General features: G+C 42.0%; 1 protein-coding gene across 2 annotated transcripts; it reads right to left on the bottom strand.

Moving 5' to 3' along the window:
* Positions 1–68: 68 nt before the first annotated feature.
* On the bottom strand, positions 69–27,017 carry LOC119919050 (nuclear factor 1). 2 transcript variants are annotated; one of them, XM_038739583.1, is made up of 6 exons: positions 26,571–27,015; positions 21,325–21,438; positions 12,919–13,086; positions 12,512–12,688; positions 2,603–2,786; positions 69–1,309 (listed from the first exon to the last, which is right to left on the bottom strand). In XM_038739583.1, exons 1-6 carry the CDS (start codon positions 26,598–26,600, stop codon positions 1,296–1,298), a joined length of 687 nt encoding a protein of 228 aa, XP_038595511.1. In that variant the 5' UTR covers positions 26,601–27,015; the 3' UTR covers positions 69–1,295. The 2 variants fall into 2 exon arrangements, with proteins under 2 accessions (XP_038595511.1, XP_038595510.1); XM_038739582.1 differs by lacking the exons at positions 69–1,309; positions 21,325–21,438 and adding an exon at positions 1,318–1,919 and having other exon boundaries at positions 26,571–27,017.

Here is a 27,017-nt window from a genome sequence, read left to right as displayed (position 1 = left end):
TAAAAATGAATTATTTTCCACACCCCTAGATGCTATCATGTCAATATGGACCAAAATCTCTGAGGAATGTTTCCAACACCTTGTTGAAAGTATGCCACGGAGAATTAAGGCAGGTCTGAAGGCAAAAGGGGGTCCAACCCTGTACTATCAAGGTGTACCTAATAAAGTGGCCAATGAGTGCATATTCATAGTGCATTTAAATTGTGTTTACACTGTTTTTTCACATGAAGTCAAACAACACAAAGACTAATAGCTTCTCTTCTTGAAAGTCAGATGTGTAAGCCTCCTTATAGTTAACCTGGTTAGAAAATCAGATCTAGGTCTTCCATCACTGTTTCCCTGGTCTGAGAGATGCAGAGAAGCTAAAAATAACGTGGGAACCCACATCAATACTCACACTTTTGACACAGACTGACACATACGCACAGTCTACCAAATATCTGTGTGAATGATATAGTGCTGGGCAACGCAAATTTTTTTTATCGCAATTAATCGCATTGTTATGTGCAAAATTGAATAATGAATTCTAAAGTAGTGTAGTGTAAATGTACTGCTATATACACAAAAGTGCAATAACGTGGTTTGCAAATACTTTAAACAAATAAAGTGCTTTTAACCAGCGGTATTCCCTTTATACAGTAGCAATAAAATATGCAAATCTCAACTTAAACATTACTGTGATCAAATCAATCAAATCAAATATTAAACCAAAGCTGTTCGCCACTGCCAGGGCATTACCTTTTATCTAGCTTGTTAAAACAAGTTAAGAGTCGAGAGCCACGATCAGAACAGAATAACAGGCTCCTTCTGAGCAACAGGTTAAAAGATATAAATCTGTTTTCTTGTTTTTTTTTCTGAACAGGTATCAGCAGAAACATTTTTCTTTTATCAGGGAGCAGCAGAAACAGTCAAGTTAGAGTGAGGTGAAGTGGTCGAGCACAAGGTGTAGCAACAAGCGGGAGCATTTCCATGAAACTGTCACGGCTGCACATGCCCACCAGCTGCGGAAGTTGAATTGTCTTGAACTTTTTGTACAAGATGCGGAGCACAAATCATTGGAAGAGAGACCGATCCTCGCTGTTTGTGAGTTTCCATAATCTATTACTGTTTAACTAAATAGGACATCAACAGGAGGGAATTCACATGTCAGAGCATCCCTGCAAAACTAGATGAAGGCCTATCAGGTAAAGTTATGTAGCCTATCATTTTAACTGAAGTGAAATAGGCTACAGCGCACTGAAGCTGTTGCCATGGTTACTATCCATAGAGCGCCTGCTGCTTTTCTTCCTTTCGGTTTACCTGAGAGAACCTGTGGGGCCAAGCGACAACGTTGTGATTTTAAGAACATTCCTCAGACCGATGTTAATAATGTGTTAATGTGCCCAGCCCTAATAATTATTAATGAATGCAGAAATATGCAATGTTAATACATATGAATAAGTACTATTTCAGCTTCAGCAGTCATATTCTTTAAACTTGAATTATGACGAGTCGGGGGAGTTTGCATTCATAGCCTCAAACCACATCCAGTACAGCACTGCTGTTAAAACCAAATAGCTTCCGTGTTTGAGAAAGTCAGGTTTTTATTACCTCTTTAGAAATATTTATTTCAACTTCCCCATCTCCTCTGTGTGTGCACTGTCGGCCAATTTGTGTTCATACTTGCACAAGTCGTTCTCGTCCTTGTGGGAGTTGCTATGGCTCTCCAACACTATACTGGTGATTGTGGACTAACTGACCGATATACAGGATGGGTGCTCTTAAAGTTGACAAAACAGGAAAAAGCGCACACGATGCCTCTTCAAACTTCAAGCGTTCACAATGGCCCCATGTTATTGTACAGCATGAGTGCTGTTCTATTTCTTCTACTTGCTTCCTCATTCTACTCATTGTTATATGTTGGATATCTTGGTGCGTATCTGAAGGAGGTAAAATAAAAGTGAATGACTCAGGCTTAAGACAGACATGCCAATCATTAACAAGGAGCCGTGTAAAGTTCAAATTTCCCAAATTTTGTCCACAAACAAACTGCAATTAAGTAATTATGGAGGTTTGTGAATGCGTATCCCACACTGTAGAGATGCAACATGAACAGCACAAGACAAAACCCCTGAAGCCATTTTCTTTGGGCTTTTTAAGCCTTTCTTACTTCTAGCTCCACCAGCTTCAATCACTCACACCACCTGCGTCTGTCAAGCCTCTTCATCCACGACCATAATACTCCCATCAAACACAAAGACCCACCAACCCCGCAATACTGCTATGTCTAGTTTTTTCTGCAATTAGCTAAAGTAGCCAAAAATGTATTTGATACCATTTTAAATGTAGACATTTTCTGCAGAAATCAGATCAATTATTTAAATGTGAAGAAAATTATGAGCCTGACACCAACATAAAAACAGAAGAGAAAAAAAATGTTTTCTCCACCAACTGACAGTACCTGTAAATTGTGCCATCCAATAATTCAGCACAGTATCCCAATGTAGTCTGTATTTGTATTTTAAGTACACTGCATCTTAGTTCACAAATGAAGGATAACATAGATAACACACTTTAATGTTGCATAGTAAAGAAGAACACTGAAGTGTGTGTTGGTACATACCTCTCTCTTGTACAAAGTAAGCGAGGTAGAGGTCGAGCTCTTTGACAGAGACAGAGATGTGTCGAGGCTGGACACAGAGGACTGGATTGGAGCATTGGCCTCCCTTCACCAGCCGCTCTCCATCTGTGCTTTCCAATGGGATTCCTTTAAATAGGATGACCATCACCAGGTCCAACCTCCACACCTTGGAAACGACAAAACATAACAATTATTGACTAAAAACAACATGAATCTAACTCTAGCCAGGGTTAGTGTAACTATATACCATGAGGGATTGCTGAACCACTGCTCCCCTTCATGTATATAATATACTGCTTCATTGAATAGTTTAAAGTTGTCTATACTGGCCAAACGTTTTACTTCAAATTTATACTTTCATTACTTGTTAACCCTGCGATGGATTGGCGACCTGTCCAGGGTGTACCCCGCCTTTCACCCGATGTAAGCTGGGATTGGCTCCAGCCCCCCGCGACCCTGTACGCGGGATAAGCAGCTGACGATGGATTGGTGTTAACCAAGCCAACTTCTCTGCTGCTAAGTGTGGGATTATGTGTGTTTCTTTTAAGAGAGATGGAGCAAATAAAATCAGATGATGTCCTCTACAGAGGGAAAAATGAAAAGCGTTTGTGTGTGACAGCAGGAAAGCTGTTGGTCGTCTTCTTTTGCCATGTTTTTACATATGTGTTGATAAAGATATGTCTGAAATACAATTTTTTTTATAATTTGCAAATGCCACATTTTTCATGCCAACTTCTTACATTATGAAAAAAAAAAAACACACTTTACCTATCTAATTAAATGCAGTAAACAAAGCGGGATTCAACTAACTAATTGACCCTAACTAACACTTGGAAATGTTCTCTGGGCAGTGGCTAACTGGGCCCAATTTGGACATTTTCACTTAAGGTGTACTCACTTTTGTTGCCAGCAAGCTGTACGCTCAATACTTTACATTGTAGCAAAGTGTCATTTATTCAGTGTTACATGAAACATGAACATGTGTGAGCACGCGCGCACACACACACACACACACACGCTCCTGGATAGCTCACTGATACGCAAGAGCACACTACGCAGGTATGGAATGGGCAGCTGAACGCAAACAAACATCCTTGCTGATACTTGGAAAGGAATAAAACTTAACACCCGTCAGCCTGTAGATGTCCTCAAATCCTCTCCATTTCACTCAGCCAGCTCCTTTTAAATTACAGATCTGCATGATTCACATGGGTCAGACTTTCAGGTCAGAAAATCCGGAATAATCCGGAAAAATCACATCCCTGGAATATGGATCTGATGCAATGCTACTATACAAGTAATCCCAGTAAGAGGGGTTATATGCAGAGACTATGGGATATATGGATGCTTCGAAACCCATCATCAACATTGACAAAGAAACAACTTCTAGCTCAGTGTTCTAATATCCGCAAACGGCAGCTCCTATCACAACTAGAGATTGATGAGGTACAACAAATATGCTAAGGCAATTGGGAGGCAGGACGACATGTCAGCGGGGAGATGTCATCATCATTCCCACACTCAGAGATTGGGTCCCAAGCCCCAATAACAACAAGCCCTTACGGCACAGAATCACTCAACATAAGGGTGACTTTGAAGATCATAACCAAACTGGACCCCCAAGTACAACGACCAAGATTGCCAAGGCTAAGTGACAAAGTACCCTCTGAAAGTCTGCTAGAAGATGTGAATGCAGCACTACATACTATTCCTACGTACGCCACAGCAATAGTGATCCTAGAGATGCTTGGCTATAAGATGAACACAAGCCACAAAGAGCATTAGTCTTCTCCCCCCATGGAGGAGAAGGCTAGAGGTCAAGATCAAGGCAACACAAAGAGAGGTTAGTCAGCTCTCAGAACTACAGAAAGGTGCAAGGAAGGGGATACCTAAGAAATACAACAAGCTGTCGATACTTGAGGCTCTGGAAACTGCCAATGGCAGCTGGACTCCATCACCCAGGACTGGCTGGGTGATGGAGAATATGTTAGCCTAAATGAATCCACCCCTCCCAGTCATATTAATACTCACATTCCTCGAGGCACAGGCCGAGGAGGTGGAGTTGCAGCTATCTTCGACTCTAGCCTATTAATCAGCTCTAAACCTAAACTAAACTATAACTCATTTGAAAGTCTTGTTCTTAGTCTTTCGCACCCAAGTTGGAAATCACTGCAACCAATTCTTTTTGTTATAGTGTACCGAGCACCTGGCCCGTATTCTGAATTCTTATCTGAATTTGCAGAGTTTTTGTCAACTTTAGTCCTTAAAACGGACAAAGTTATTATTGTAGGAGATTTTAATATTCATGTGGACGCTGAGAATGACAGCTTAGTACTGCGTTTATCTCTCTGTTAGATTCCATCGGCTTCTCTCAGAGTGTTCATGAACCGACTCACTGTTTTAACCACACCCTTGACCTTGTTTTGGTGTATGGTATTGAAATTGAACATTTAGTGGTGTTCCCACAGAATCCCTCTTTATCCGACCACTGTTTGATAACTTTTGAGTTTGTATTGCTGAACTACTCGCCATTGGGCAAAAATTTCTATACAAGATGTCTGTCTGATAGTGCTATAGCTAAATTTAAGGATGCGATTCCATCAGCTCTAAATACATTATCTAGTCACAAAGTAACGGAGGACTCCTATGCTAATTTCAGTCCCTCCCAAATCGATCATCTTGTTGATAGTGCTGCTGGCTCGCTGCGAATGACACTCGACTCTGTAGCCCCTCTAAAAAAGAAAATACTAAAACAAAGACGGTTAGCTCCATGGTATAATACTGAAACTCGCAAATTAAAGCAAATATCACGGAAACTTGAGAGGAATTGGCGTTCCACCAAAGTGGAAAATTCTCGTTTAATTTGGCAAGATAGTCTTAAAACTTATAGGAAGGCCCTCCGTAATGCCAGAGCAGCGTACTACTCGTCATTAATAGAGGAAAATAGGAACAACCCCAGGTTTCTTTTCAGCACTGTAGCCAGGCTGACAGAGAGTCACAGCTCTATTGAGCCAAGTATTCCCATAGCTCTCAGTAGTTACGATTCATGAGCTTCTTTAATGATAAAATTCTAGCTATTAGAGACAAAATTCACCAAGACCTGCCCTCAACTGGCACCAACTTATCTCTAAACTCAGGAACCTTAGAAACAGCTGTAGAACCAGATACATGTTTAGACTGTTTTGCTTCCCTCAATCTTTACCAACTAACTTCAATAATTTCTTCATCTAAACCATCAACCTGCCTCTTAGACCCCATCCCGACTAGGCTGCTTAAAGATGTTTTACCCTTAGTCAGCACCTCTATACTAGATATGATCAATCTATCTTTATCAACAGGCTATGTACCACAGTACTTTAAAGTAGCTGTAATTAAACCTCTTCTGAAAAAGCCCAAACTTGATCCGGATGTTTTATCAAACTATAGACCTATATCTAACCTTCCATTTCTCTCTAAGGTTCTGGAAAGCAGTTGCTAAACAGCTGTGTGACTTTCTACAGAGCAATAGTTTATTTGAGGATTTTCAGTCAGGATTTAGAGCTCATCATAGCACAGAGACAGCACTGGTGAAAATTACTAATGACCTCCTTATTGCATCAGACAAAGGACTTGTCTCTGTACTGGTTTTATTAGATCTTAGTGCTGCATTTGATACCATTGACCATCAGATCCTATTGCAGAGACTGGAATATTTCATTGGCATTAAAGGAACCGCTCTAAGCTGGTTTAAGTCCTATTTATCAGATCGATTTCAGTTTGTACATGTTAACGATGAGTCCTCCATGCACGCCAAAGTTACTCATGGAGTTCCTCAAGGATCTGTCCTTGGACCAATCCTCTTCACTTTATATATGCTTCCTTTAGGCAATATTATCAGGAAACATTCCATAAGCTTTCATTGTTATGCAGATGATACTCAGTTATATCTATCGATCAAGCCAGATGAAACTCATCAGTTAGCTAAACTTCAAATGTGCCTTCAGGATGTTAAAACCTGGATGAGCTGTAATTTTCTTATGTTAAACTCAGATAAAACTGAAGTTATTGTTCTGGGGCCTAAGCACCTCCGTGACGCATTATCTAAAGATATAGTTTCCCTGGATGGCATCGCCTTGGCCTCCAGCACCACTGTGAGGAATCTTGGAGTTATCTTTGATCAGGACATGTCGTTTAAGTCCACATAAGCAATTTCAAGGACCGCCTTTTTTCACCTACGAATATTGCGAAAATCAGGAACATCCTGTCTAAAAATGATGCAGAAAAACTAGTCCATGCATTTGTTACTTCTAGGCTGGATTACTGCAATTCCTTATTATCAGGCTGCTCGAAAAAGTCCATTAAGACTCTTCAGCTGATCCAGAATGCTGCAGCACGTGTTCTGACAGGAACCAGGAAAAGAGATCACTTTCTCCTGTTTTAGCTTCTTTGCATTGGCTTCCAGTAAAATCCAGAATAGAATTTAAAATCATTCTTCTTACCTACAAAGCTCTTAATGGTCAGGCACCATCTTATCTTAAAGAGCTCATAGTACCTTACTACCCCACCAGAGCACTGCGCTCCCAGAATGCAGGGTTACTTGTGGTTCCTAGAGTCTCCAAAAGTAGACTAGGAGCCAGAGCGTTCAGCTATCAAGCTCCTCTCCTGTGGAACCAGGTTCCAGTTTGGGTTCAGGAGGCAGACACCATCTCCACATTTAAGAGTAGGCTTAAGACTTTCCTCTTTGATAAAGCTTATAGTTAGGGCTGGCTCAGGTAGTCCTGAACCATCCCTTAGTTAGCTGCTATAGGCCTAGACTGCCGGGGGATTTCCCATGATGCACTGAGCTCCCCTCCTCTACTTTCTCTCCCTCTGTATGCAACCTTATCCCATTATTGCATGTTACTAACACAACTTCTCCCCTTTCTGGTAGTCTTGTGCTTTCTCGTCCCTCTCCTCTCTCCTCCTATCACTTCCTGCAGGTTTTCTGGCTCTGGAGCTGTGGAGTCTGGATCTGTGGCTGCGGGTCGCCTGCTGCCCCCGTGTTCCTGCTCGACACCCTCTACTGCAACGACTATTGTTGCTAGTCTTATTGTTATTATAATCATTAACATTACGATGGTTACCATTAACACTATTATAAATATCTGTACCATTTTTCATTTAGTTTATAGCAACATTACCTTCGCTGTCTGTACCTCTGTGTGTATATTGTGTAGGCTGCCTCCCTCCCCTCTCTCTCTCCTTACATCCCTCTCTCTCTCTCTCTTTCTCTCTCTCTCTCTCTTTCACTCTCTTCTCTCTCTCTTTCTCTCTCTCTCTCTCTCACCCCAACCGGTCGAGGCAGATGGCCGCCCACCCTGAGCCATGGTTCTGCTCGAGGTTTCTGCCTCTTAAAAGGAAGTTTTTCCTTGCCTCTGTCGCCTAGTGCTTGCTCTTGGTGGGAACTGTTGGGCTTCTGTAAATATCATCACAGAGTACGGTCTAGACCTGCTCTTTTATGAAAAGCGCTGTGAGATAACTGTTGTTGTGATTTGGCGCTATATAAATAAAATTGAATTGAATTGAATTGAAGGAAGTCCGCAACAGCCAAATACCTACAGAGACTAAGGCAGGTCCTGAAAAGTCAGCTGAATGGGAAGAACAAGATCCAAGCCATCAACACATACGCCCTGTCAGTCATCAGATACCCCACTGGTATACTAAACTGGCCAAAGGAGGAGATAGAGGCTACTGACATCAAGATGAGAAAGCTCCTCACAATGCATGGAGGGAGGCCGAGGACTAGTGAGTGTCAAGACCACTGTCCAGGATGAAACAACGAAGATCCAGGAGTACATCAGGAAGATGGCCCCCAAAGATGAAGGGCTTAGTGAATACCTCAGGCAGCAGAAACCCGAAGGTGAGGACAAGGAAGATGAAGAACCTTCATGGAGGGACAAACCGCTGCACGGCATGTACCACAGACAAATAGAAGAAGTGGCTGATATCATGAAATCCTACCAGTGGCTGGAAAAGGCTGGACTGAAGGACAGCACAGAAGGACTAATCATAGCGGCACAAGAACAGGCACTCAGTACAAGATCAATAGAGGCTGGGGTCTACCACACCAGGCAGGACCCCAGGTGCAGACTGTGCAAGAATGCCCCTGAGACAATACAGCACATAACAGCAGGGTGTAAGATGCAGGCAGGAAGTGCGTACATGGAACACCATAACCAGGTAGCTGGCATGGTGTACAGGAACATCTGCCATGAGTATGGGCTGGAAGTCGGAGGGCAATCCAAAGCATTTAACGGAGTACTTGTACTCCTGTTGTCCTGTAAAACACAGGACAAGAATCGTGGGGCAAATAAGAGTTTGCAGCAGTGAGGTAATACTTTACCTTTCCTACTCTTGAGGTGCTATTTCTTTGCACATTTACTGAGCAATCCACTAGAATCTGAAGGCCGGCTGAGCGAGATCAAACAACTGGGTGTGTGTCCCACCCACTGAAACCAAGCTTTTGTCTTGTTAATCCGGAGGGCGATCTCAGCTGGGTGCAATCACTCTTAATGCCCAACACCTGTGTACAATTAGACTCACAGTACTTCAGTGAAACTTACCACTGAAGCGTCAGCGTCTGCTCCTTGTGTGAAGACCTACTTGGGTAAAGACCAGCGAGTCTACCTGTGCGAGTCCACTGAGCAAGGCCGCCTACACGAGAAGCTTTTTCCCTTTCTGAGGCACACCCACTCACCTAAAGCTGCCAGCTACAACAACACTCAGGCCATGTGCTACTACACTATTCCTATTGTCTCCGGTACACGCAAGAGACATCATGCCATCAGGCACAGAAACCAGGCACTCCTCAAGCCTTTAAAACCGGCACAACCCACATCTGTTTACTTGTCTGGGGTCATGGAACTGCCAGTCGGCAGTCAACAAAGCTGACTTCATCACTGCTTATGCTACACATTATCTCTTGGGCTACTGGCGCTCACTGAGACCTGGATCAAACCTGAAAACTCTGCTACCCCCGCTGCGCTGTCCACCAATTACTCTTTCACCCACACCCCCCGGCCATCTGGGAGGGGGGTGACTGGGTAACTTTGTGGAGGAGCTAGACACACTGCTGACCACTATTTCATTCAGTTCACGGTATGCCTACAAGAAAAGCCCATTCTTCCAACACCATTGGTTTCACACCGCCGCAACCTCCGCAACCTGTCTCCAGCTCACTTTGCCTCAGTGGTAGCTTCCGCTCTACCCTTCCCCTCAACACATTTTCCTCACTTGAGGTCAATGATGCCACACAATCTCTGTGCTCTACACTAAGCTCGTTCGGTCATGCCGCTTTTCTCTATACAACATAAGGAAAATCAGGCCCTACCTCACTCAGTACACCACCCAGCTTCTGGTACAGGCCATGGTTATCTCTCGCATCGACTACTGCAATGCCCTCCTAGCAGGTCTCCCAGCTTGTGCGGTGAAACCTTTACAAATGGTTTAGAACACAGCAGCACGTCTGGTTTTTGATCAGCCCAAAAGGACTCATGTCACTCCATTACTCAGTGACCTCCACTGGCTCCCCGTGGCCTCCAGAATCAAAATCAAATCACTAATGCTTGCATACAGAGTGACTATTGGGTCTGCACCCATCTACCTAAACTCCATAATACAAACTTATGTTCCTTCTCGGCTGCTACGCTCCTCCAACGAACGCCGCCTGGCTCTGCCATCCCTTCACACAAAGCAATCCCAGTCCCGGCTATCTCATCTGTGACACCACGATGGTGGAACGAGCTACCACACGCCATCAGAGCAGGGGCGTCCCTCTCTAACTTCAAGAAGCTCTTGAAAACTCATCTCTTCCGAGAACACTTCCTCTTATAACACCTTTAACTCCTAATCTCTAACATGCACTTCCAAAGTGACCCCAAACTGGGAGAGTGGCTACAGCAGATTCCAGGTAAAACATCAGAGGTCTCTGTCCAGAAGAGTGCAGTCCTAGGAACAGCTAAGATACTGCGCAGAACCCTCAAACTCCCAGGCCTCTGGTAGAGGACCCCAGCTTGAGGATGACACATACCACCCCGCAAGGGGTGACAGGGGGATTTATATTACACACACACACACACACACACACACACAATATCATACTTTTTCTGTCAAGCCCCTTATGAAGCTTAAAAAAAGTGAATTTTTATCAATCATTTACAATTACAAAATAGCCTTGCTAGCATCCGAGCACATTTGTTTGTTTACTTAACCACTTGAATCATATTCATGCAACTGAATGAAGGTCTGCGCAAGGTGCAAACTACGGGGGAGCCAGGGGTAGCTTAGCTCCTCTAAAACCAGGATTTGTGAAATTTTAGGGGGTCTCTAAAATATTGACAATATGCTTTTTGCCATTAATTTCTATTTTTCTGTATCATCATGGATCATGCGTGAAATCAGGAGCGCCGGGCTTCGTCCAACCAGAGGGAACGATCGCCGACCATCCACAGCATACCTGGTCGCTCCGCAATCTCCTGACCCTGGCCCTGTACAGCGCCCCACTCCCCCTACAGTACCTATAATGGGTTGTGTCGCTAGTATGACCGGCGCGTTTCAGGTGGTTGGTGACCGTTTCCTTTGGCTGGATGAATTTTACGTATGATCCGTGCAACACTGCAGCTTGTGGCTCTCTGCAGCGCCACGCAACTTTCTAAATTCTTCCATCTCACGGAGTAAAGAAAGGTCAGATTGAAACAGTGTACAGAGACTGCCGCAGCTGTTATGTAAAGCCTATTGCAGCAAAATGGCAACATATAATAAGAATATAATAATAATAATAAGACAAGCAATGCCAGATATTTTCACATTCAGCCCCAGGCCTAGATGCTTGCAGCTATGAAATTCAGCAGACCATCCATGACCCCCCTGAAGTAGCTCTGCACCCCCCCAGTTTGAAAACCACTGCCCTACACATATCAAACACAAATATTCACACACCACTATATATAAAATCAACAGAACCCAAAACCAGACAACAAACATCACATTGTTCTCTGGACAGACTTTTGTTAATTGTCCTGTATTTACTATTTTGTTTTCCTCGTAAAAGAATAATTAAAAAGTTTAAAACGGGGCACAGTTAAATATCAAAACACATGTAATCACAACCGATAAATGGTTTAGATCCACAACTCTCCATACCAGTAAATGTAAATACTAAATGTTTTGGTGTACGTTCTGCTAACTATGAAGAACGTGCATGTGGGTTTATGAATTAGAGGACATGTGTGCAGAACTTGTGAATGATCAAAACTGTAAATAGCCACGATAGCCCTAGTTGCAAATGTGTTATGCTGAACTTGTATGACATTATTCTGTAAACTAACTTTATATGAAACATTTTACTCAACTGCACCTCTACTTTCCTTTAAGATGCAGTCTAATGTAAAGGTAGGTGCTGCTCTAGGTTAGTGAAAATTGAATGCTCTATGGAGAGAAAAATCACTAATCAATAAGATCCACTTGTATTGTGTTTCTAGAGACATACTGCTCCTATTAGCTGTTTGTTTTATGTAAAATATTGAAAGATAATACTGACCCATAACTGGCTTTTGTCCACTGCATATGGCGTACCTTTATGACGCAAAAAATATCTTGATATAACAATTATGATGTAACCCTGTGATTTTTTACTGTCATGTTCACAAGTGTACGGATGCAGGCATACTATTTTAATCTGGGTGAGAATAATTACCCACCCTCTGAAAAACATTTGCCTGTAAACCATCATACTTATTTTCATCATACATCATTTTTGGTTAGAAGCTCTGAACTCAGCAACATTTACTTATTATCCTGACCAGCTGACACAAAACAACTGTGGAACAGAACTACTGTAAATTAATAGGTGCGATTAGGCAGAATTTTATTTACCTTGTCAGCTTGTCGGAGACAGTCTATGCGTCTCATTTTGCCTTTCTGGTCAGGGTTTGACAGGACACAGCATGCAGCTTTCTTCCCAGTGATTGACAGGACAAAATCTTCTCTGCATTCAGGTCTAATGTCCTTTCTTAGCTTGGCCAAAAGACGGCTGGCCCACTTCTGTTTCACCTAGGAACAGAATGATATTGTAAAGGGAGTTATGTCTATTAATATATTGTACTCGCATATATAAATAGCTGTAAGACCAGTAAGTCAAATTTGGAAATGTATATAACATGTTATAAAACACTGGTTTAACTACATACATAATGTTTTTAGTTTTTAGTTTTTAGTTTTAGCTACTTGAGTTCAAAATAAAAATATTTATTTCTATTATCCACCACTCCAATCCATCCCACCTCTGCCTTTTCCCCAAGAAGTTCGTCTTTGACAGCTCGCTCTTCTTCTTTAGTCATCCTTTTCATGTTTTTGAAGTACTTCCTTTTCCTGGCCTGGAGGTTGAACCATGTGTAGGCGAAGGCACGGACCTGAGGCAGCAGAGCCTCAATGAACGGATGGAACTCATCCTACATGACAGACAGACACATTAAGTTAAATACACACGCATACACTACACACAATTATCAGTAACCAAACCAACTTTAACCACAACTTCCTTAGTTTGGACATGTAGCATCTATTTTCCTAACAGCACACCGACATAATCAGGCTACAACACAGCCGCTCTGGTGGCCCGCTTGACAGACAAGCACTCCCTCTCCACATATAGGCAGTATGTGGACACCATGGTCTTGTGGTTCCAGGAGAGCTCCCTGGAACTGATCAATAAGACCAAGAAGATGTGTTGTGGGGGGGTGCCGGGCAACTGATACCACACCCTCTCTCTGAACCACTCAGGCTGGAGGGGCAGGTGGTAGAACAAGTCAAGAGCTTTAAATATCTGGGCACTGATATTGACCACCACTTGTCCTCCACACAACATGTAGATGGGGTCTACAAAGGCCAGAGAACGCCTGAGAAGGCTGAAAGGTTTTAATGTCAGACAGGACATTTTACCAACAGTGTATCGGTCACTCGTCGAATCAGTTCTCATATTCAACATTGCATCCTGGTGCAAGTTCCTCCCAGAGAAAATCAAGAAAAAAACTCACAAGAATCATCAAACATGCCACCAAAATCACAGGCACCACTCAAATCCAGCTGTTTTTTTTCAGCCATGCAATAAAAAGAAAGGCAGACTCCATCACTAAGGACCCTTTACATCCCCTTTCCCACTTCCTTCAGCTACTGCCACCGCTGCTTCAGAGCACCTCTGGCCAAAAGAACTCACAAAAACTCTTTCATTCCCACTGCAATATCCATTTTAAACAACGACAAATAGACTGACACTACTTTAAATGCAGCTTTGTACACCTGCTCCTATTTATTTATGGAATTGTTTGTGTTTTAATATAATCTTATGCGAGTATTTCATGGGTGTATGTTTTTGTTGTATGTGAGCCCCTAACCTAAGACAATTTTCTATCATTATGTGATAGACAATAAAGTTTTTTTTTTTTCAATAAAGTGTTATGTGGATAAATACAGTTGCAATGAATCACTGCAAATCAGTTTTATTGTCAGAAGTTACAATCGTTCAGCTGTTTGCAATGAACAAATCAAACAAAAGCAAAGGAAATATCTCAAAACAACAAATGCAACAAAGTGTTGCCCCCAAATTCAACTGAAAATGCAACTTATAATGACTTCTTCAGTCTCAAAATTATTCGACCACCTTAATAGAATCCCTTACAACAGCACAAATACACAAAACAGGTGTTGTCTCAAGCACACCTGATGCAACTAATACATGGCTTTTTTTAGTTATCACCAGGGGCCTGTACCACGGAGCAGGATTTGAGCTTATCCGGGTACCCTGGGTTTTCAGTACAACGAAAGTGGTTCACTTCTTACCGGGGTAGATCGCCATGGTTATGTATGCTGAACGGCTAACCTCTCCGGAGCAGGTTATGTTCCACATAAGAGATCAACTCTATGAAAACGCTCCCTACTGACCAATCAGCTCTGTTGGAAAATGACGTCACCATCTGTAGGAAATCCCACAGACTGTTTTATAGGCTGCTTTATGTTTGCTGCAGTGATACGGAGAAACTCTTGTAGGCTAAAGCGATATCATCCTACAGAGACTGATTAAAAGCTTTAGGCCATTGTTGCCTACATGTTTTTACAGTAAGCCTATTTACTGCTTTGAAATGTGTTTAATATTTTTTATTTGCTCCCTGTCCGTTTCACACAGCCTGTTGCAGCCGTTAAAAAATATTATTATGATAATAATAACTATTAAGAGCAGTTTGGTAGGGATATTGAAATACTAAGATTTGATATGAATGTAGGCTATTTATTTTAGGTTAGTAGCTTTCTTATAGGCCAACTACAGAGACTGGTCATTTAGCCCACCTCCCCACTTTTTGCGATGTGGGTGCAGGTAATGAGATTCAGTCTTTCAACCACTATTTGAGCACATTTTATGGCATGAATGGATGTTTCATTTCATCGCTTTATGAAGTTAATTTAGAACAATGTTTGGGATACTTTTGAGGGTGTTTTGAAGTGACAAGATGTTTTTTAAAGTGAGGTGGAAGACCACATCTTCAGTGCCCGAGTCTTTTAATGTGGAAACGCTGACACACAGCCGAGCTGAAAGAATAAGGCTGATATTTTCATACAGCTCATAAGAACACATCAAATCAACGCATTATTATAGACTACGCTTGTTCATTTAGGCATTCACACTGTCTTCCTGAATGTGTCAGCTGCAGCTGTGTTACTTAGACTAGGCCTATGTCGCATTTCTGTAGTGTTACAGTTTGCTCGTTTGTAAAATATGCCACTCTGCTGCCAGTAGACTTGTTCATGTCTGTGATTGGTCATCTGCTGCTAACACCGCCTCTTTTATGTGAACGTGCTCACAGCTGGATTGGGAAACCCTGGGTTTCTGTCGCAGACCTGGTCCCAGTTCAGCGCAGACAAAACGTAGCAAAACTTTTTTTTCAACGGAAACGGTGGTTCCCTGAACACCCTGCTGTGTACGCAAGCGCACTGAATTTTCCTACCTTTTTAACACTGCTGTGGTTTACAAATTTGTTGCAGCCGATTGGGTAAAACCTGTGACACGCACACCAAACAGGAGAAAACATACCTTAAAGCCTGTTGCAGAACGTTGCTCATTATTGCAAGGAAACATGTCGTTCAATCCGAAAATGTTGCAAATTGGTGCAAAACGTTTTGAGATTGAACTTGCCCCAGATGGAAGTTGACGGAAGTTGAACTTCTAATTATGGTTTGTCCCAGAAGACACCGCACACAAAACGTATGACGTTAATCTCGGCTTGCGTACAGTATAGATCCTAATGTTAACCGTTTTATTCTTTAGAGGGCAACAACAGAACTTTAAATACACTTCTGAGAAGTTTTGAGTTAAGAAATCAACTGTGTACATGTCGAATATCGGCTGTCTGACAAAAATTGACGGCGAATCGAAAATGTGTTCAAACAATTTCGGACTTGACAAGTTCTGACCATGGTGCTGGCAGGTGTCAATATATAGCTGCAGAGCAACGCAATGGAGGTTAGCCCTATCTGCTAGCTGCCGATGTGTGCCGCTGTAGGGTTAACGTTAACCGGTCGACATACAATCAATAACTTTAGGCACACACCCTGTGATGGTTAGGGTAAGAGTAATATACCTCGGGGGGCTGTCAGGAATAGTTAGCTAGCTAGCTCCGGTTAGCTCCCCCAGGTCCAGTCACACAGACCACTGCAGCCAACACAGCTGACGTGTCCAGCAACAGCTGAACGATGGTGTTAATGTTCGTACCGCTATTCTATCATAAAATTCTCAGTAATGTTGTAAAGTTTTAACCTAAATCAAGATACATCTGGCTCGTGATGTACAGAATATTCTTGCTTTGTGAAACTTAAAGAGGTGGTATTATGCTTTTTGGCTTTCCCCCTCTCCTTTATTGAGTTATATATCTTTTTTGTGCATGTAACAGGTTTGCAAAGTGAAAAAGCCCAAAGTCCAGCCCAACGGGAGTTCCCATCTCCCACAGAAAGCTCTGCTCTGAACTACCTGAAAACAGCTCATTTGTAGTCCAGCCCTTCACTTCCTTTACTTGTGACGTCACAATGAAAACGCATTATAAAGCTTGCCAAGCGGCTAGTGGGTCAGGCACACCCTCAAACCAAGCTAGTCTGAGCAGAGGCCCTTTGGCTCGACTCGCCTTTGTTTGGTTTTCCATTGTAGAAATGTTGTACCTGTACCTACTTCCAGGTACTTTTTTTCATATCACCTTGCCTCCATCGAGGTTCCAGGCGAGCTGAGGGATACTAAAATGTAACGTGAAAACACGACAGACTGCTGATTGGTCAGAGAGAATATTCACTATTCACTGCATCATCATTGCGTGCGCCAGACAGAGGCCAGCAACAGAAACTTTTACAGTTTTCATATGGAATTTCATCACTAAATCCACTTCTGAGAAGTTTTGAGGTGAGAAATCAGCTGTGTAGATTTCGAATATTGACAGTTTTACGAGAAGTGATGGCGGAACAAAAATGTGCTTGAATATTTTCGTAGTTGAGGAGCTCTGTGATTGGCTGCGGGGGAAGCCTGCACCAACCCGCGGGAGGATCGTGTGAGGCCGGCCAGCCGCCCGCTCACAGAGCCCTCTGCTCCCGCCGTCACACAGACCGCTGCAGCAAGGCTACAAGGTTTTCATACCGCTTATCTGTCTTTACATTCTGAGGAATGTTGGAATGTTTTAACTTTAAAAAGAGAAAGCTGTGTGGATCGCTGGTGTGTGTGTCGCATTGAACATTACGTCGCGGCAGTTGTGTGTGGCGTCGCTATGACGACAAGCTATGTACCATCTCTGGGTACTATCTGCAATGGAAAACGGAGCAGGGTCGAGTAGAGTCGAGTCCATCGATTTGCGCTATGGTAGCATTTTTCAGCAAGGCAGCCCAGATCATCAGAACACCGGCAACAGCTCAACGTTTAGTCCTAAAACACATTTCAACTCCGACTCTGTTTGGGCCTGGAAATTCACAATCACAACCTGTAAGTATGCTTTATTGGTTGTGAATTATATTTAAAATAAACACAATAAAAAAATACAAATACACAATACAAAAATAAACTCAATGTAACTTCAGACTGTTCAAGTGCGGAGTTGTTGTAAACGTTGGCTAACACAGCTAAATTTGTAGCTATAATACTAGCGTTTCACCCGATGTGAAAGCTACTGAGCAAACGTTCAAATTGTTTGGCCAATTTTTATGTAAAAACGAGTTGAAATATGGTGATTTTTGTAGTGGTTTAAGGTAAGATGTGGAACAATGATAGGTTACGGTCGCAGTCTGAAGCGGCTTTGATTTGGATCACACTACCATGTTTCTTACGACCCGCTCTGATTGGCTGGGAACTACGCATGTGCAACTCCCAACAAAGATTTTGTACAAGTAAGATGCATCACTCTGTAGCTCAAGAGTGGAGCATACAACACATAGGGTGAAAAGAGGAGCTGCAGCAATGTGCAGAATGAGAAAAATATGGTGTTTTTTGAAAATTAAACCATGTAAACCTGTTCTGGTACAACCCCTAAATAAGATTTTGAACCTGAAAATGAGCAGAATACCACCTCTTTAAAATCACTTTGGAACAAATATACAACAACAGTATGAATTGAAACATTGCTTTATTATCATTACGCTATTAAATAAATATTTACAGTATTAATATACTATAATAATATTATATAATTAAAAATATATAGTAAATATTAACGCATAATGTACACTGATTGGTACATTGACACACTTTATCAGCTCTTTTTATTTTTAACGGCTCTGCGTGGGCCGAACGGCCGAGATAAACGTTGTAGTGAACAACGGTGTGGATTTGTGCATTTTACATTGAATAAATTTGGAGCTACCCTAAATTCCTTTCTCCTCCCCAGAGAAGATGGGGAGGGGTCAAAGTTGCTTTCTCTAAGTGCTATCCCGACCATAAAACTGGCACCTTTTTGATTCCGAAGCTGATAGCCTGACTGTTAAACTGACAAAGGGACACGAGCCAGCCATTGGCATCTCCCTGAACAGCCTATCAAAACTGGCCCCCCCACACACGTTTCCGTGGCAACTGACCTTATTCTTTGTTTTATTACCACATCAAAAAGGAAAACCCCTGTCTCACCCAAGTGTGACATGGTCCAGACACTGAACTTTGGATGACAGAGGACTGCAGTCTCCAAAGACTCAAAGCATTTAATTAAGTTAATTAAATCTTTAGTTGCCTGAATACGTTTGCCTCTATTTGAGTAGTTATGTTGACTGTTGTTGCTATCTGTTGTTGATATTAGTGCTGAAAAGAAGTTACTTGTGCAGTGTTTTTATTTTCAGCAAGACACTCCTTCATCTAATGTAATCAATGCTTGTTCATAATACTTTCCTACAAAATCCCTTTAGAAATGATGACAAAGAAATGTTTTACTATACTCTTAATCGCCAGCTTGAATTTAAGGATGAATCAAGAAATTCCCCGGTTCCTAAGGAGAGATGATCTTTGATTTAATCCAAGCTTTCCTCATGTAACCTGAGCTCCCCCAAGTGGGCGAAATAAGTATTACATGCCCTCGTCGGAAATGCCGTTAAATGTATAAATATCCTGACCAATAATGTGACAACTGTTTCCTGTTACCAAATGCTTAGAACAGTACAACCGTTCAACCATTGAGGTTCGATTGTGGAAAATGTTTGATTATAATACGTGCAAATAGATTTCTTTTCTTTAGACATTAAGTTTAGAAAGGCAGTCCCATGGGGAAACCTGAGACGCCCCCTGGGGAACCACGCCCCAGACAACAAAAGAGCGACACGTGACCTGCTCGCTCTTCTCTTCTCTTCGCTGTTGGCTCTTCCGCCCTCTGGACGTTTCGGCACGAGCAGCGTGCCTCGCCAGGCAACGCCCAGACTCGGCCAGCGAAACAAACAGGCCCTTTTGTTTGCCTGAAGCTACACACCTGAAGTGCCGCGACATCGATCTGCCTTCAGTTTGTTTTATTTTCTTTATTTCTTTTGTCTGTTAAAGTTATCAGTCCGTTAAGTTACACTGGACTAATTCAGGAACGACCAAGTTCCATTTTAAGCCTTTTTCGTCGAGCCAACTTCACCGAGGTCAGACCAAGCCACGTGGTCTCGCCAGCTACAACGAAGGAAACCTGCAAACAGCCGAATTGCCAGACGGAGGAGGCGTTTTCAATCAGACACGGAGAACCCTGGAGAATCCCTAGCAAAAAGCCAGGATCGGCAGCTAGAGTGGGACCCGTGCAACAGGCCAAAAGCAGGCTGTCGACAAGCAGTAAGACTTAACACACGTTCTGTGATCAGATGTCCATTTTAACTCCTAAATTATGACATTAGTTTACTTTCATTAGCTCTTCTATGCCGTATGAGTCAAATGCTTCCCACAATCGAACCTCCAGGCTCATTGTTCAGCAATGTTTATGTTCCCTGTATCCAACCATCTTTATATCACCTTAGTTAGAGAATAAATTCACTGTAATATAATCAAGAGCTGTGTGTGTTGCCTATTTCTAGTTCCTGCCAAGAGAATTGACCCTTTAGATATGAGACTGACTGACTGATTTAAGATAATTGAGCGATTATTAACTAACTGATCACTAGTAATAATTGTATAATTATTCAAAACTACCTAGAGGTCCGGAGACTCTAGGATTATAACAACTCTGGTGGTGCCCTTAACGAGGAAAATTTATGAATTTTAATTCATAATTGGGTATCAATTCTCATAAATTTATTAAAATGCATAACTAATAAATTTAGGTCTACTACAACGTCTAACTACAACGTCTAACTACACGTCGAGTCGACACGGACCGTAACTCTGTGATTGGTTGGCTGGGCAGCCTCGCCCTCCAAGCCGACAGGAAGTGCCCGTGCTTTGAAGTAACTTTTACCAGCGCCCAAGATGGCGGCTGTAACATGGTGGATCAATATATCTGATCGTCACAACCCGGGCGAAATGACTCGTTTCATTATCAGAATGTGATCCACTCGGTCGATAACATTTGAAAAGGCTACATCAGCGTTTACAATTTTACCCCCATTCACGTTAGCGGAGGGCTAAACCAGAAGTTAGCCGCCTCTGCTCGCAAAAGTCAACACGGAGGACGCTGTAGCGCTACTGCCGACTGGCGTTTGGGGTTTGTAATTGCAGATTGACGGACACACGGACGCACAAGTATAAATGCCTGGTTACGTGTGTAGCCTATGGCTTAGACCCAACGCAAGAGTATAAATCAAGCTTAACATTTGACATAAATGACAAGGAACAGGATACAAAAAGATTATGAAGGCACTGAATGTTCCTAGAGACGCCGCTGGAAGCATAGTTTGCGAGTTCAAAGTTAAAGGAACAGTGGCTACACTACCTAGATGGGGCAGAAAAAGGAAACTATCAACAGCTGAGGAATGCAACATTTCTGAGAATGCAGGTTGTGAAGACCCATCAAGTGACTGCAAAAGACCTGCAGCAAAGTCTTGGTGGCAACAGGTACTGAGATTCAGTGAGGACAGTAACGCACATGCTGAACATAGATGGTTTCCATGCCAGAACTCCAAGACGTACACCACTACTGACCCAAAGGCACAAGAAAAGTCCGCTCAAATATGATCAAAATCATCTAAATAAGCCACTGAAGTTTTGAGAAACAAAACTGGACCTTTTCAACACGATGGATCAGCAGTATGTCTGGAGGAAGACGAATGCCCACAGTTAAGCATGGTGGTGGCTCGGTGATACTCTGGGGCTGCTGGCATCCTCTGGCACTGGAAACCTGTAGTGTGTGGAAGGCAAGATGGATTGGACTGGAAGATTCTACAGTGGACATCACAGTTACCTGACTTGAACCCCAGAGAAAATCATCAACACAGCCTGTTCAACCTGCTGCCTTCTGTGAAGAGATATAGAAGTTTCTGCTGCCACACCAACAGACTGCAGAGCAGCTTTTCCCCCCAAGCTATCAGACTTTTAAACTCTACTTCATCCTCAGCACTGCTCAAGTGATGATAGCTTATTTCTGTTTCCCATTTTTCATAATTGATTTTGTATTGTATATTATATATTATTATTATTATATATGTATATTATCTGCTATTATCTTCTGCTATGTAGCAGAAGAGAGTTACACAGTTACTCAATTTCACTCTACAACTTGTTATATTGTGACAATAAACCGACCTAGCTACCTACCTACTGCTCATGAGGAATGGGCCAAGATTCTTCAGGAATGCTGCCAGAAACGAGCGTCTACGCATCTCGTTTGCAGTAGGTCATAACAGCAAAAGGGTGCTCTAGTAAGTACTAAAAATGCTTGCCATGAAGATGTTGGGAATGGAGAAGTCATTTTTAGTTGCATTTAAATTAAAACTAAATTTTGGGAAACCACTTAAAGCATTCATTGTATTGAGCTATTTCAGTTGCTTTTGTTGGATTTGTGCAAACAGCTGAAAGTCTGTACATTTTGATAATAAACCTAATTTGCAGTGGTGGTTGAATAATTTTGATTGGAACTGTAAATGTCCCAGTCAGTGGAAAGTCAGAGTCACTGCCAGACTATTTTCTCTTCCACTCACATTCTCCATGTCACCCTAATCAGGCTTTAGTTTATGGTCAAAAACCCATAACATATAATTATATTTAAAATTTCTGAGCACCTCAATGCTCAATGTAGTACATTTACAATGTTATAAATATTTGTTTTACTTGTATTGATATAAAACATGCTTAATACCAATTAAACCATGTTGCAAATATTAAACTGTTAAAGTCAGCAACTAAACAAAGTCATCTATTTTGACATTTCACATTTTAACATTTAACCTCACTAGGGTTGTACGGATATTGTGAAACTCAGGTTTCACCTACTTTTCATCATTTCTGTTTATGTAAAGGCATTCAGGTTTCCTGGAGGTGCACTGAGCTGTGAGTAATCTAACTGAAGAACAGAATGGGCTGTGTTCACAAGACTCACCTCAAACTGAAACTTCAAGATGTTAGTGAATGAATAACTTATGTTCCCTTCAGTTAAAATGTTGTATCTTACATTTTGACCAGGTTATAATGTGTTAATCATGTTTAACTTGTCAAAGTTACAAACTTCACTAAACAATTTGGACATATTGTGTGTAATCACTATAAATGCATCATTACATTTAATAAACACACATGATCAGAGCAATGCAAAAGCATCCTTTATTTGATTTAAAATATTTTTTGTAGCTTTAAGTAAAAATGCATTTCATAAATTTTGAATATCGTGGAAAAGTTTTTGTTTTCATTATTTAAGTCAAAAAGTTAATATTTATATATTCTAGATTCATTGCACGTATGGTGAAATATTTCAGGCCTTTTTTTGTTTTAATCTTGATGATTACAGTTTACGGCTATTGGAAATCAAAAATGAATCTCTCAAAATATTAGAATAAAGAATGTATGAAACCTTCTGAAAAGTAGAAAAGTTCTGAAAAAGGTTAATTTCTGCACTCAGTGCTTGGTCGGGGCTCCTTTTGCACAAATCACTCTATCAGTGCGGTGTGGCATGGAGGCAATCAGCTTGTGGCTGCTGAGGTGTTATGGAAGCCAAGGTTGCTTTGATAGTGGCCTTCAGCTCATCTGTATTAATGGTTCTGGTGTCTCTCATTTTCCCCTTGAAAACTACCCATAGATTCTCTATGGGGTTCAGGTCAGGTGAGTTGGCTGGCCAATCACAGTACCACGTCAGCGAACCAGTTCCTAGTGGTTTTGGCACTGTGGGCAGGTACCACAGGAAAAGGAAATAAGCATCTCCATAAAGCATGTCAGCAGATGGAAGCAGGAAGTACTCTAAAATCTCCTGGCAGACACTGCCTCAACTCTGGACACCAGCAGAGGACATGGCATCCCAAATCAACACTGACTGTGGAAACTTCACACTGGACTTCAAGCAACTTGGGTTGTGTGACTTTCCACTCGTCCTCCAGACTCTGGGACCTTGGATTCCAAATGAAATGCAGAATTTACTTTCATCAGAAAAGAGGACTTTGGACCACTGAGCAACAGTCCAGTTGCATTCTCCTTAACCCAGGTAAGCCGCTTCTGACATTGTCTCTGGTTCAGGAGTGGACTGACACTAGAAATGTGACACTTGTAGCTCATTTCCTGGACACGTCTGCGCCTGGTGGCTCTTGATAACTCCAGCCTCAGTCCACTCCTTGAAAAGCTCCCAAGTTGTTGAATCTGCTTTGCTTGACAGTCTCTCAAGGCTGTGTCATCCCTGTTGCTTGTGCACCTTTTCCTACCACACTTAACCTTCCAGTCAACTTTCCATGAATATGCTTTGATGCAGCACTCTGAACAGCCAGTCCTTTCAGCAATGACCTTCTGTGGCTTACCCTCCTGGTGAGTGTCGTCTGGACAACTCTCAAGTCTTTTCCATGATTGTGGTTGTGTTACTGAACCAGACAGAGATTAATGGCTTTTCCCAGGTTGGCTTCCAATAAATGTTTTTAAAGTGCATAAATAAATCCAAAATTGTAACCCTAACCCTGGGTCGTCAGCGCGCATGTAAACGTGTAGCGTGTGTGTGTGTGTATGGTGGCGGAAGAGGAACACTTGCTGAAGAGAGTGACCCCCAGCTTTTCTGGTGTTGTGCTGAGATGTCCGCACCTCGCATGACTTTTGAATAATTTATTACCGTTGATGAACCACACAAGGAATATTTTATTGTTTTTAAATAGCCGGCTACCTGAAATAGACCCGTGAGGAACTGCAACGTGCATGTAGGTGTCAGCAGCACTGCATGCACGTAAAACTCACACAGGACCGGTGAATAACAGGGGGGGGGAAGAGAGAGAGAGAGAGAGATCTTCAAAAAGCCTCAGTTTAGCAGGAAATTTACAGTGTAAGTTGAAGGAAAAAGGAATAGAGACTGCAGCTCTGCGCATGAGTCACACATGAGTCGACTATCAGTCAACTATAGGCAGGATTTGACGATTCTGATTCGACTATGTAAACCCTTAGACAGCCCTAGATAACAAACCAGAGGGCTTGGGATGTTATCACTACGAGGCTTAAAACATCACATTAGATTTGATGTCTACTGTTTTAAACTGTTATATTATTATTTAAATGACTAACAAGTAGTCTAAATGCTAAAATTCCAGTTGACTGATGAACAAGTGAACTATGACTCAAAGACTGTGTAAAACAACAGGAGAAAACTCTTTGTAGTACTTGCCCGTTTCGTCTCAAAAAGTCCAACAACCCATCCAACAACAAACGCCACCTAATCTTTGGAAAACAGTCTCAAACTGTGGCATTTACAGGAGGCTCAGTAAGCAAACTTTGGCATGCTACTTGCCATGGAAACCAAGTACTCAATGACTCAATTCAGACCTGCCCCAGTCAGCTTAACTAAATGAAAAGATTTCCGATTGACTTCTACAGTGAGTGCTGCTTTTTATCAGTGAAATACTGCAGTAGATATAAGTTGGTCAGTTGTTTGCTGTACACTAATTAACGCGAGCCGAACATCTGGGGAAAATGCCATACTCTGATGTTACTCACTCATACTGATGTTATCTCTCAACCTTCCTGTGTAACTGACAGCATCCCAGCACGCGAGATATATAGGATGAGAGCTACATAGACTTTGACACGAAAGCGCAGCCCTTCTTTCTCTGACTTATATTAACTCATTTTATTACAGGTGTCCTAAGACTAATTAGTGTGTCTTATTTATTATTTATGACAATCGCCTGTGCATTGTGCACTCTGTTGCCTCCAGGTTCTCATACAGAACATTCAAAAACTATTAGCCTATGACAAAATCATTTCTTAACAAATATGCATGAGTAAAATTAAGTAAAATCTATTTCAGTCCCTTTTCCTCAACAAAATAAATATCAATAGAAAAATTAAATGCTAATTCGTTCGAATCAAATGAATTAAATCAAACTTATCGAACATTTGTTATATTGTCATTGAGCAAAATTATAACTCAATTATTATCATTATGTTTTATTGCCCAGCCCTTGTTCTAACCCACCGTCCAGCTGGGGCCTTCTGTGTAGAGTTTGCATGCTCTCCCTGTGCCTGCTTGGGTTTTTGCCGGGTACTCTGGCTTCCTCCCACAGTTCAGACTGTTAAGTTAGGTTAACTGCATAGAGTGCCTCCATGTGTCAGCTCTGTGAGTGACTGGCAACCTGTCTAGGATGTACCCCTACTAGACCCTCAGAGGATAAGCGGTTATAGATAATGGATGATAAAAGGTCTTAAAACTTGATTTTGGCCCCATCAGAGCCACACGATTAACTAATGAGGACCCATTTTAATTGATCCTGTCCTTCCTTACCAAATCTGCATATCAGACTACTAAAACCAAATGACATGCAGAGAACCTGATCATTTTGATGATGCAGTAGCAGCACTGATAGACTCTATCGTCGGTGTTGCATAGCATACCGACGGAGAGGAATATGGTAGGAACTTGCACAGAGGAAAAACTTTCTGTTTAGTCCCCCAAATAAGACATAGGCCTAAAGCACATGCACACACAAAGTATACTGTAAACAGACAAGCTGACTAACATACTGTAGAGAAGATATATCTACTGCAATCTTTCAAACACTCCTTTCAGCTTGTTCCAACCAATTACCACATGTTAATTCAAGTCCCTGTCCAACAGGCCTGGTGCAGTTAATGTGTTTCAGCTCTCTGTCAGCCCTGTTCTGAACAGAGACAGCAACTGGAGGTAGGAATAGCTGAAATTGTATAAATGATTAATAATGAATTTCATTAAATAGTTTGTTTGTTTTTTTCATACACACTGCATTATCAAATCAAAAGTGTCATGGATAATTAGTTAACTACATGATAGCTTCATGTCTATGTAGGGTAGGCTAACAGCAGAGAAGCAGTGCGGTTTACCTGCGACAGGGAGAGAGGAGAAAACATCATTTTGAAGAGAAGGAGCTGAATCAGATCAGGCCGTGCGTTAAGATCCCTGGGCTGACATTTTACATTTCCATAACGTCGTCATCTGTTTTTGCAGCTCTCTGTAAGCTCATCCCCGCTGAGCAGCGGTACCTCCGGGTTAGAGAAAACGCATTTCCTGGGCTGTTTAACTGTTCAAGAATCCAGATATGAGATAGCTCGCTCGCCTCGGATGACTCTGCCGCGTTAACTCCAGAAATGATGACACGCCAGAAAAGTTATGGCCCTGGAAACATGCCCGGCAGGGAGAAAAACCCAGAGAAAGTTCGGAATAATCATTCTTAGGAGAATATGGCCGGAGGTGCAGGAGCACGGGGACTGTGTCATTTAGAGTGGGAAGGAGATGAGGGGGCGAAGAATAAAAGAAAGAGACTGAAATGA

The sequence above is a fragment of the Micropterus salmoides genome, unplaced genomic scaffold (assembly GCF_014851395.1).
Source record: "Micropterus salmoides isolate LMB-PRFRI ecotype aquatic unplaced genomic scaffold, ASM1485139v1 Ms_hic_scaffold_2541, whole genome shotgun sequence".
NCBI classification, from domain to species: Eukaryota; Metazoa; Chordata; class Actinopteri; order Centrarchiformes; family Centrarchidae; genus Micropterus; species Micropterus salmoides.
This window is presented reverse-complemented; position numbering and strand designations above follow the sequence as displayed.